Below are 12,235 nucleotides of genomic sequence, written 5' to 3'. Positions count from 1 at the left end.
CCAATTTACACTCCCAAGGTAAATCTGTTTGAAAGCACCTTGCTTCTGTTTGCCATTTGTCAGATGTCAGTACTAGGTGGGCGTGGACCAGTGATGGTTTAATTATTGTCCTCTTTTCCTTTGCAGCCTCACAGCCCAAGGAGCGCCCTCGGTCTGCAGTCCTCCTGGCAGATGAAACCACTACCACCCCAATGTTTGCTAACAGGCGGTCCCAGCAGAGCGTCTCGCTCTCCAAAAGTGTCTCCATACAGAACATTACTGGGTAAGTGGAGATTGAAAGGTAGCACAATTGATATCTAGGTGACAAGAGCATAATACTAATATCATTTGACAAGAAGATTCTTCACTTAGAAACACATGTGTAACATCATAGGTTAGTGCCCAGCTGGGTGTGCAGGCAAGGAGGATGGGGACTATGTTTCTGATGCCCTGACTGCCGTTTGGCCTCAAGCATCTCCTTTAACCACCTTTATCAGGCAGTTGCTCTCTAGGCTTTTGGACATGATCAGACCTGCTTTTGAAGAAGCTGAGTTCTCAAAAAATGATTTTAGATCAGAATAAGAAGTAGGAATATAAAAACAGATGATTTAATTCTGAATTTTTGGTTGCAACCACTTAGATTTTCAGATGTTACACTTTTCTGCTGTTCAGATAAACCTGGTTGTCTTATTTCTCTTTAAGTCCTTTTTTTATCCTTACCTCTCGACGTTTATCAGATTCATGGAGTTGCATCGTGAGCCATTTACTACTGGTTCCCACTCACTCATTTGCCCTGAGTTTCTTTTGTGGTCCCCTGGCCAGGCCTTGGCTGTCAGGTGGTTAGCACAGGGCTGATTATGATGTGATTGACTGTTTTGGGTAAGACATCTGGCCTTCCCACCAAATAAATAAGTCATCTTAAATGTAGGACTTGAAACACCTCTTAACATGTCTCTTAACCTAGGTTGAAGGAAAATTCATAACTAAAGGATGCAAAGTTTCCTTTTGTCTGTATTTCCTAACCACTGTGCTGGCTAATGTTTCTTCCTCCTTAAAAAAAACGTTTCAGGTATTTTTGTTTTGTTTTGTTTGTCTTTGTATTCTCATTATCCCCAAAAGCCTTCTCTTTAGAGTTGTAACATTACTAAAGTTTATTTGCATTGTGACTTTGAAAAATTATTCTTTAAATTAAATTTAAGGTTTTAAGGAACTCTTGCTTGTTTTTGTGTCAAAACAATATTTATTGGTGCCTACTATACTAGTTGGTGATTTGGAGTTGATAAAGTCCAAATAATATGGTTTATTTTAAGTGCTCAGTATATAGTTATTTAGAAAACAGGGGGGAAATAGTGTCGTGGTCCAGCAATAAGTTTTAAACAGAGAAATTTCTTATATAATGTTTAATTATAAATGGTTTAAGGGGGTAAGTTCTTCTTGCTTCATATCATTAAAAAAAATAAGGGGGGGGGGGTGCTCAGTCAGGCATGGAGGCTCACACCTGTAATCCTAGCATTCTAGGAGGCAGAGGCAGGAAGATTGCTTGAGGTCAGGATTCGAGACCAGCCTGAGCAAAAGCAAGACCCCATGCCTACTAAAAATAGAAAAATTAGCCAGGCATGATGGTGCATTGCCTGTAGTCCCAGCTACTCTCGAGGCTGAGGCAGGAGGATCACTTGAGCCCAGGAGTTCGAGGTTGTAGTGATGTTTATGATGCCACTGCACTCTATCCCGGGCGACAGGGACTCTGTCTCAAAAAAACCTCAAAAGGCTCAAAAAGTTTTGAGTTTGCCATAATATTAAATGCTTCCAAACTTCATTTAGTGTTGCATGTTGCTGTGTATCTTACATAAGTAACTCTGTCTTCAGTCACTATAGTACTTTCAGCCAGCTGTCATTTTAGAATTTTTTAAGTAGTCATTAAAGAATACAAACTCAGGCATATCAAAGTATATTTGACAGTATGTACTTCTTTTTGTCCCCAGAGTTGGCAATGATGAGAACATGTCAAACACCTGGAAATTCCTGTCTCATTCAACCGACTCACTAAATAAAATCAGCAAGGTCAATGAGTCAACAGAATCACTTACTGATGAGGGTAAGAAGAAGTCATGGCCTCTATTTTATGCCTCCGTAGAGACTGTGTACAGTTAACCTAGAATATAAGTGTTGATGGAATAATAGGGCCTGCCTCCCCCTTATCTTGTGAAGATTCTTCTATAAGTAGTCTGTAAAGCCTCAGCAGCTTTGTGAAGAACTGATAATCAAACGTACCCTATTATTTGTCCACTGAAGGATGTCATTGATTTTAATATGGGCATATCTTTAGTACAAATGCTTTTTCTTAACCTAGATTTTTGTACACATTCAGTTCTAGATTTCACAGCACACTTGTAAGCCTTTTCTCTTAGACATGTAAAAGCACCAGGTCCCTTCTAGCTCCTATTTCATGTAGGAGTCGTGTCTTCATTATGTTTGATTTATATGATGTTCATCACTCTTAACTAAGGTCTTGAGTATAGAGCCTGTACCTCCCAAAGAGACCACTGGTTCTTTTCTACTACTGGAATATCCTATCCACGAATATCCTCTGTATTAGTGCAGCGTGTTCATGTCTTACAAAGTCAGCCATCACTCTGAGGAAAATCCAGCATAGGCTTTTTAGAGGTCAAAAACCCGAGATTCTGATATTGACTTTTTGGTATTTTGAGGAGTAGGTACAGACATGAATGAAGGACAACTAATGGGAGACTTTGAGATTGACGCCAAACAGCTGGAAGCAGAGTCCTGGAGTCGGATTGTGGATAGCAAGTTTCTGAAACAGCAAAAGAAGGATGTGGTCAAACGGCAAGAGGTGATTTATGGTGAGAGTCTTCATTTTGCTCTGCTTATATTTGATTTGCATGGTCTAGCATTTATAAGCTGGTGATCTGTTGGGCTATGGAAAATCAGTTACTGTGTATGTGCCTCTTAAAGACTTTCTTTAAAAACTTCAAGGTACAGAGATACGGTCTTATTGGTATTCTTTTCTCCCTTTTGCCCCACTCTATTTTTTTAAATTCTGTTGAACATTTTATTTATATATGAGTGCTTATTTATACAGCAGTCCTAGAAGATCTCTTGTGAAGGTACAATTTAGTTCCTTACCTGCACTAGAAGCTAGACTAAACAAGTCATTTCTAAAAACTAGGAACACAGTCTAGTAGGAGAGATACTGAATCCAGTGAAGGCCTCCCTGAAAACCACTCTTTAAGACTGATAGAATCCAGCATACCTATCACTAGAAAGTGGTGTTAGGACACGTGAAGAATAGAGGACTAAGATGAGAACACTTTTGGGGAAAAGATAGCTATCGATCCAGTTTTAAAGTTTGAATTAGACTCTGAACTAGCCTTATGACTGCAGCTGGTCTCTGAAAGAGAATCCTTTATAAAATTATGACTATCCCTGACCCTTGATATCCGTCCTCCTTCCAGAGCTGATGCAGACAGAGTTCCATCACATCCGCACGCTCAAGATTATGAGCGATGTGTACAGCCGGGGGATGATGACAGATCTGCTCTTTGAACAGCAGATGGTGGAAAAGCTGTTCCCCTGTTTGGACGAGCTGATCAGCATACATAGCCAATTCTTTCAGAGGATCCTGGAGCGGAAGAAGGAGTCGCTGGTGGATAAAAGTGAAAAGAACTTTCTCATCAAGAGGATAGGAGATGTGCTTGTAAATCAGGTGAGCAATGGGAAGGATTTCGGGTCCTGCTCACGTGCAGTGGGAAAAGAAAAGCTTTGAAGTTCAGTAGGCACGCATTTGTGTCTTGGCTCTACCATTTATGATCCTTGTAAGCTCAGGAAGTTATTTAATCTCTCTGAGCCTTGATTTCCTTTTCTGTAAAATAGGGACAGTAGGGTTTCTCTCCTAATGCTTTTTTAGATAAAGGGAGGGTATTTATAAAGTACCTAACATATATGGCAGATACGCAATAAAAGTTAGTTTTTTTCATCAAAGTCTGTACCATCATCAGAAATAGTATAGTTTAAGAAATCAGGCCAGACGCAGTGGCTCACACCTATAATCCTAGCTCTCTGGGAGGCTGAGGCAGAAGGATTTCTTGAGGTCAGGAGTTCAAAACCAGCCTGAGCAAGAATGAGACCCTGTTTCTACTTAAAGCAGGAAAAAATTGGCCGGAAACAAAAAATTGGTGGGACATGGGTGGGGAGCACCTGTGGTCTCAGCCACTCGGGAAAGGCTGAGGCAGGAGGATCACTGGAGCCCAGGAGTTGGAGGATACGGTGAGCTCAGCTTACACCACAGCACTCTCTGCCTCAACTGCTCCTTGGTAAATGGGAAAAGGAAGGCTACCCTGAACCCTTTTCAAGTTTTCTGGAAAGGATCAATTTGTGTTGCCTGTATAGATTTTTAGTATGTGGAACTCAGTGTTTACATGTGTCGTGTGGACTACATACAGATACTCACTGATTTACCCCAACGTGAGCCTATCTGCAGATGCACTGCTGGGATCATACACATTTGGGAATGATTTGAGGGCCATGTGGAATTGTTAGGCCTGCTGGTCTGACGGAAGTAGGTAGGATAAACAGATCCCCAGGGCAACGATGGCTGTTTCTGACGTCTGTCTTATTTATCAAGGTCAAATTAGACAAAATATCTCATGAAAAACTTCTAGTGAGTCTCCTTGTTTTATTGGTGTGTTTATGACAAATGGAAGTTAGAACACACTTTGCATTTCTTACGTCCATAGTACATAGATATTTCTGGAAGTTATTGGTTTTTTAAATATATCTAACAGCTTTATTGATTTATGTGCCATACAATCCACCCATTCAGAGTGTACAATTAAATGGTTTTTAGTATGTTCACAGTTGTGCAACCATGACTGGTCGATTTTAGAACATTTTCATCACCCCAAAAGGAAGCTTCACTCCCATTAGTAGTCACTCCCCATCCCCCTGCACACACTGAACTGCCCAGTCCTAGCCAGCCACTAGTGTACTTTCTCTCTGCGGGTTTGCCCATTCTGTGGACATTCTGTATAAATGGAAAAAAAACAATATTTGGTCCTTTCCAAGTGGTTTTTTTGTTTGTTTTTACTTATACTAATGCTTTCTAGCTTTATCAAAATTGTAGCATGTGCTTCATTCCTTTTTGTGGCTAAATATCCCATTGTATGGATATGCCTTGTTTTATTTATCCATTGCTGGACATTCTGGTTATTTCCATTTTGGGGCTATTATGAGTAGTGCAGCTATGAACATTTCTGTACAAGTTTTTGTGTGGACATATGTTTTTACTTCTCTTGGGTGTACATCTAGGAGTGGAATTGCTGGGTCATATAGTAACTCCATGTTTATTTAACCTTTTGAGTAACTGCCAGACTATTTTCCAAAGCTGCTGCACCATTTAAATCTTTTGGGAAGGGGTATGAGGACGCACTCTTGGTTTTATAAATAGACTGGAAACTGTTTACAAAATGGCATTAAGAGTTCAGCTCCTTCAGTTATGGTCTAACTTCTGTTCTCTTTTCTCTGCAGTTTTCAGGTGAGAATGCAGAACGCTTAAAGAAGACATATGGCAAATTTTGTGGGCAGCACAACCAGTCTGTAAACTACTTCAAAGACCTTTATACCAAGGATAAGCGTTTTCAAGCCTTTGTAAAGGTATTGATGTAAAGCATGAAAATCCCTGTCACTGTCAAGAGCAATGTGTCACTGTCAGTTTTAGCTAGAGCTGCCTTCTTCATGTCGTTCCTCACAATTTGTTTACTCCCTTGCAGAAGAAGATGAGCAGTGCAGTTGTGAGAAGGCTTGGAATCCCAGAGTGCATATTACTGGTAACCCAGCGCATTACCAAGTACCCAGTTTTATTCCAAAGAATATCGCAATATACCAAAGGTGAGTCTCCTTTCTAATTCGGTGTTCTATGCCAAGCAACTATTTCGTGTGTGTCCAGTAGTACTAGAGACCCCATAGAAGAGCTATTTCATGCTCTAATAGGTGTAAAAGAGATCTGTTTTATCTTGAAAAGAATTTTCTTGAGTGAAAATGTAGACTGTTAGGTGACCTGTGGACAGTAGCTAGAAGGAAAGGGCCCGCCTATTGATTCCATCAAGAGCTCAGCCACCTAAACAACTTATTTCTCCCTTATCATCAGACTGGGAGATAACTTCCACCAGTTCTTCCCAGAAGTGCTAGAATTGCTGCTGTTTCTCCTTAAATCAGTCCTTACTGACTTCTCTCTCTTGGCTAATCCTGCTGGGCAGTTAAAGATTACAAAACAGTGCATTAAACATTAGGTAAACCAAAGACATTAAAAAAAAAAAAAAAACTTGTTCCTCTATTACTCTCCCTCCCTAAAAATATTGGGTTCCCTTTAGTTTAGAACGTAGCATATAATTGCATTGTTTTTATATCATTGAAAACTACTAACTTTATTTAGAATTAAACTTGTGACAGCAGTAGGGATAGGCGTGTGACCCCTGCTGTGTGGGCTTCCCTCTGCTGGCATAACCACAAAGGGAAAATAACGTAGAGCAAGAAGACAGGATTCCCTCCCCCTTCCACCCTTGTCTGAAGGGAGCCATTAAAAACAGAATTATTCTTTCCTTCCAAGACAATGAAGTGGAGCAGGAAGATCTTTCACAGTCCTTGAGCCTGGTAAAGGATGTGATTGGAGCTGTGGACAGCAAAGTGGCAAGTTATGAAAAGAAAGTGCGTCTCAATGAGATTTATACAAAGACAGATAGCAAGTCGATCATGAGGATGAAGAGTGGTCAGATGTTTGCCAAGGAAGATTTGAAACGGAAGAAGCTTGTGCGAGACGGGAGTGTGTTTCTGAAGAGCGCAGCGGGAAGGTTGAAAGGTAAGGCTCGGCTCGCTTTTGCCTGAGTCCAAGTGCCTGCACGAGGACAACAGGCAAAATCCAAGTGCTTTTCTTGGAAATTCATCACCAGATTTTTTCCTAGAGAGTCCCATATTCAAACATCTTTTAACCAGAGCAGCAATAATTTAATTGTTCTTAATCTTATATCAAAAAGGACTGGTTTGAGATAGTTTACAAAATGATATGAAACACAGTAAGATGACAAGGAAGTGATGTAGTCAAGGAAAATGGAAAGTTAAGACTTTAGAAAACAAAGCAAAGGATAAGAGTAGTATAGATGTGCAAGCTGTTGAGGAAGGCCTATCCCCTGTAAGAGATGGGCAGCCAATTTGGGATGGTGGTCTGCGGCAAAACTGTTGCAAGGAGAGAGACACAGTGAGTGAGGCAGTTTCACAGAATCCTTGAGATTAAAAACATATCCCTCGGCCAGTAATCCTAGAATTCTGGGAGGCCAATGCAGGAGGATCTCTTCAGCTCAGGAGTTTGAGACCAGCCTGAACAAAAGCGAGACCCCATCTATACTAAAAGTAAAAAAATTAGCCAGACACCATGGCGTACACCTGTAGTCTTAGCTACTCGGGAGGCTGAGGCAGGAGGATCATTTGAGCCCAAGACATGAAGGTTGCAGTGAGCTATGATGACGCCACTGTACTCTACCCAGGGTGCCAGAGCTAGACTCTGTCTCAAAAACAAAAACAAAATATATCGCTTATTCACAAGAGATTTTAGAGAAATTTGCAGCTTCTGAGACCTTAGTGAAAGGTAAATTTAACTCACCTCATCTAGATTTATTATTATTATTATTATTATTTTAGGACAGAGTCTCACTCTGTTGCCTGGGCTAGAGTGCCATGGCGTCAGCCTAGCTCACAGCAACCTCAAATTCCTTGGGCTCAAGCAATCCTCCTGCCTGAGCTTCCTGAATAGCTGGGACTACAGGCATGCGCCACCACGCCTGGCTAATTTTTTCTATATATTTTAGTTGGCCAATAAATTTTCTTTCTATTTTTAGTAGAGACGGGGTCTCGCTCTTGCTCAGCCTGGTTTCAAACTTCTGACCTTGAGCGATCCTCCCGCTTCGGCCTCCCAGAGTGCTAGGATTACAGGCGTGAGCCACCGCACCCAACCTACATTTATTATTATACTTTCTGATACTCGTATCTTTTATTTTTCTCTAAAGCAAAAGAAATCATAAAAGATACTCATTTTCTATTTGGTTTTAATTTTCATTTTTCAAGTGGTCAGCTATATCAGCTAAGGGAAGTTATGAGGTTTGCTTTTTAATTCATCTATACATTTAATTTTTTTAAAAAGGTTTTCATCAAACCTGTGTGTTAGCTCTGACTTCACTTCATCCTTAGGGATACTCACCCCTTTTTCCTGGCCTCAGTGCTTAGGCCAGTGCTCTGTTATCCTTGCTAGCATAGGATGAAGTTGGAGAAATTTGTGCTGCTTTCATCTCTGAGATGTAAGTGGTGATGTAGGTAACTGCTGCGAGGATACCCAAGAATCTCACTGTGCTTAGCACAAATAGTAAAGAAGTTGCAGGCAATCCACTGGTTTCAGCAACCAGTGAAGCAAAACACTGTTAGAAGTTGAGATCAAAGTGAGGAGACTTGGAATGAGGTGTTTGCTCTACTCATCGTGAGTGCTGGAATAGAGGTGAAGGCATGAGGAATAGCAGTACAGTCAGTCCTGAAAGACGAAGAGGAAGGTGCCAGGTGGATAGGGAGATATATTCTCAGCAGTAACACAGTGAGTGTGGAAGCGAAAGAGCGAGGCACACGCAGGAGAGGGTGGACAGCTGGGGCTCCCACACTGGGAGCGAGTGATGGGAACGTGGAAGTAAGACTGAAGGAACTGGGGGCTGGGCGTAACGGGGTGCATGAGGAGCTGACAGCTGACACTGTTGAAGGCGATGGGGCAAGCATGGGTTCAGAAAGGAGGGTGTGAAGCAGGAAAGGAATGGATGAGATGGTTTCTTGCGTGACAACGAGGGCAGGTTAGAGCTCAGGAGTAAGGAGACCACTGGTAGAGAAGTCAGGAGACTGTTGCAGCGACTCAGGGAGGAGCTGATCCAGGCCTGCAGTACAGGAGACGTGAGAAAACAGAGCAGGGTGACTTCAGAGAAAAGGAGTGGCCCTTCTGCCACCAACCAGCTGTGCACCTCACCACTCGGTGGCATGCTTCAACTAGGCTCCTTCCTTCCAGCCCTAGAGTTCTGTGATTTTATGAGAGCCCTAGCTCAGGACTGTTGCCGCACAGCCACGCCAAAGACTGTCATTAAGCAGATGGCAGTTTAGAAAGACCTGCCCTTCCTTGCAAGGGCCTGCATTTCCTAGAGCTGCTGCTGCTGCCTGGAGCCAGTACTTTATTCGTTCCTTTACTCCGCAGTTTTGTTTCTCTTCAAAGTAAAAACTAATAGATTCCAGCTGTTGGAATAAAGTTGTGGTCAAGCCAATGGCAGAACAGTAGGTTTTCTGGCCTGAAATGCCTCCAGTGGAGATAGGAGTTGGTGCTTAGTTATTTTCACCCCAGCTGAACTCATGCCAAGAACAGCCGGTACTGCGTTGGTTACCCTTTGAAGGGGGTGGGATTGTTTTTCTCTGTCCACTGACACTGATCATATAAACGTCAAGATCCAGAGAAAGTAAAATTGGTGTTTGGGGGTTTTTTTTGGCAGGCACCTGAATTATTTAAAACTAAACTTTAAAAAAGTAACTTATCAAAAACTAATGGAAAATTACAGTACTTTAGGCATATGAATTAGACATCCTTTATTCTGCTTTTTCTTCGTAACTTTACAGTGAATTCTACAGACAGGGCATTCCAGTTGTGGCAGAGATAGAAGAAAAGCCAGGAGGAGGCTGCATAAATCAGTTCCATCATTTTCCCAAGGAATTGTACGCTCCCCTTTCCAGAATGAGATAATACATAGGGACTGGCCTGTTAGCTCGCCATGACGGCTCAGTTCAAGAGATGTCAAGCTGTCTTGAAGAGAATAAGGGAAAATGTCACTTCATTCTCCTAGAAGATTAGTCAGAGCAAGAGTTTGTGGGATTTTTTATTACTATTCCTAGCTCTAACTAGAGATATTAATTTGGTTTTGTTTTAATGGAGAAGGAGAGGAGGTTGCCTTGGTACAGAGTTAACTCTTATCCATGGGAGCTGGGGGAAGAGTCCTGTGTTCACATACACCTGTAAGACTGGAGGGTGTCTGGGTGGGCCACTCTTGTTCTTTTGGGAGCAGGGAAGAAGTCTCCTTTTGATTAGGCTTAGGTATTTCTGTACATCACCTTTGGGCAGCATTCCTGTCTCCTGTCCCACGCCTTTCCCACTACTGTAATCAGAAGTTGAGAAATAGAACAACCTGAGTGTTTGTGGAGTATGCTACCATAGGTTGCTATTTAACATCTGTTGAAGTCCAGCTTTTTAAACTTTATTCTTAAAGGTATTTTATTCTCGGTGTGGCACAGTGCCTCACACCTATAATCCCAGCACTTTGGGAGGCTGAGGTAAGAGGATCACTTGAGCCCAGACCAGCCTGGGCAACATAGAGAGATCCCATCCCTAAAAATATATATGTGTGTATGTGTGTGTGTGTGTGTGTGTGTGTATATATATTTTTTTTTTTTTTTTTTTTTTAATTAGCCAGGTGTGGTGGTGCACTCCTATAGTCCCAGCCACTTGCTGGCATGTGCCTGTAGTCCCATTCCCAGCTGAGGCAGGAGGATTGTTTGAGCCCAAGAGTTTGAGGCTGAAGTGAACCATGATCTTAATGCTCCAGCCTGGGTGACAGAGGGAGACCCTGTCTCTTTAAGAAAATTCTTAAAGTCTTGCCTGCAGGATATATCTTTCCAAGACTGAGTACCTGGACTTTTCCAGACTAGGTTTTGGTGATAAGTCCCATTTTAAAATGTCTCTAAAAATTCAGTGACCAGACGTGAATGCTGTGGAACTATAAACTGCTGCCTCGGAGGAGTGTCATCTTAGATCATAGTGCACCCTTTGTTGGGGGGGAGGTGGGTGTTGCTGAATCACCCTTTAATAAAAGCCCCCTGCTGACTGTGGTTGACTACTAAGTAGTCATTGTTGTCTCTTCCCTTCTCCCATTCCTACTTTCCAGAGGTTCAAGCGGTTCTGCTGACTGACATTTTAGTTTTCCTTCAAGAAAAAGACCAGAAATACATCTTTGCATCATTGGTAAGCGCAATTGTTATTCTCTTAGTGGTACTCAAAACAGCTAGGTTAGGTGCTCTCCCACCCTCCCGAGATTAAATGGCTCAGGACAAGTTCCTCTGAGTAGTTTCCTATGTACCCTCACAATTTTCTGTCACCCTTTCTACCCTCAAAATTATTTTTCTTTTCCATCACCATCCTTTCAAGTGTCTTGCACATTTGATGATTTGATCTGCAAAGAAATCCGTTGCTGGAGTGTTTCTCACACGTTTGGCCCCGTACAAGGTGCTCACGTATGGTATCGCTGCCCACGTTCTCTGGGGAGCCTAGAAGGATGCCCCATGTAGAAAACACGGCTAGAACACGTAAAGCCATAAGTTATCCCCCTATGGAAGTCTTTTTCTGTTTGTTAAAATTTGAAGGAAAATAGCAGATCTTTTTCTTTATCCTACAGCTGCCATTGTTTTTTAAACCATATGCTTTTAAAACCTCATCTGGTCTTACCTTAGATCAAAGTTGACGTTCAGAGAGTAGTTTGTATGTATCTTACATTTGCCCTCTTTCCTTTTTCCAGGACCAGAAATCAACAGTGATCTCTTTGAAGAAACTGATCGTAAGAGAAGTGGCACACGAGGAGAAGGGTTTATTCCTGATCAGCATGGGCATGAAAGATCCAGAGATGGTAGAGGTGCATGCCAGCTCCAAAGAGGAACGGAACAGCTGGATTCAGATCATCCAGGATACAATCAACACCCTGTGAGTTAGACACCACCACCGCCCTCCCCAGCCCTCCTCATTTCTCTGTGATTTCATAATGGACTGGACTGTGACCAGCGTAATTGACATCTTGCAAATGTTTTGTTTTGGTTGTATTAGGAACAGAGACGAAGATGAAGGAATTCCTAGTGAGAATGAGGAAGAAAAGAAAATGTTGGACACCAAAGCCCGGGAGTTGAAAGGTAAGCCGTTGGCAATGGTCTGAGACCCTGGTCTGGGAAATGTCTGCACTTGCACGGGACTGCTAGGGGTTTGGGGCAGTACTAGCTGCCAGCTGCCTCTCGGTTCTAAAGCTTCCCCAGCAGGCCCTTGAAAACAGAGATGAATAGCTTTTAACAAAAGAGAAACCGATTCGAGCTGACCTGGGTCTCGGTAAAGAATGGCTGTAAGAACGTGTCCAGTACTCGA

The 12,235-nt window shown here is 42.2% G+C and overlaps 1 protein-coding gene across 14 annotated transcripts in view; it reads left to right on the top strand.

Moving 5' to 3' along the window:
* AKAP13 (A-kinase anchoring protein 13) overlaps positions 1 to 12,235 on the top strand; it is a 298,777-nt gene that overhangs the window by 268,608 nt on the left and 17,934 nt on the right. For 11 of the 14 annotated variants that reach the window (XM_076004775.1, XM_076004777.1, XM_012774215.3 and 8 more), the window contains 10 exons: positions 127 to 262; positions 1,962 to 2,074; positions 2,688 to 2,840; positions 3,453 to 3,703; positions 5,524 to 5,649; positions 5,766 to 5,883; positions 6,602 to 6,850; positions 10,998 to 11,074; positions 11,625 to 11,806; positions 11,927 to 12,009. In XM_076004775.1, coding sequence (XP_075860890.1) covers positions 127 to 262; positions 1,962 to 2,074; positions 2,688 to 2,840; positions 3,453 to 3,703; positions 5,524 to 5,649; positions 5,766 to 5,883; positions 6,602 to 6,850; positions 10,998 to 11,074; positions 11,625 to 11,806; positions 11,927 to 12,009 — 1,488 coding nt within the window. The remainder of the gene's footprint in view (positions 1 to 126; positions 263 to 1,961; positions 2,075 to 2,687; positions 2,841 to 3,452; positions 3,704 to 5,523; positions 5,650 to 5,765; positions 5,884 to 6,601; positions 6,851 to 10,997; positions 11,075 to 11,624; positions 11,807 to 11,926; positions 12,010 to 12,235) is intronic. The other 3 variants (XM_076004782.1, XM_076004772.1, XM_076004771.1) reach the window with 2 other exon arrangements.

This window comes from Microcebus murinus, chromosome 7 (genome assembly GCF_040939455.1).
Source record: "Microcebus murinus isolate Inina chromosome 7, M.murinus_Inina_mat1.0, whole genome shotgun sequence".
In the NCBI taxonomy this organism is placed as follows: Eukaryota; Metazoa; Chordata; class Mammalia; order Primates; family Cheirogaleidae; genus Microcebus; species Microcebus murinus.
The sequence above is the reverse complement of the archived record's forward strand: the minus strand, read 5'-3'. Positions and strand labels throughout refer to the sequence as shown.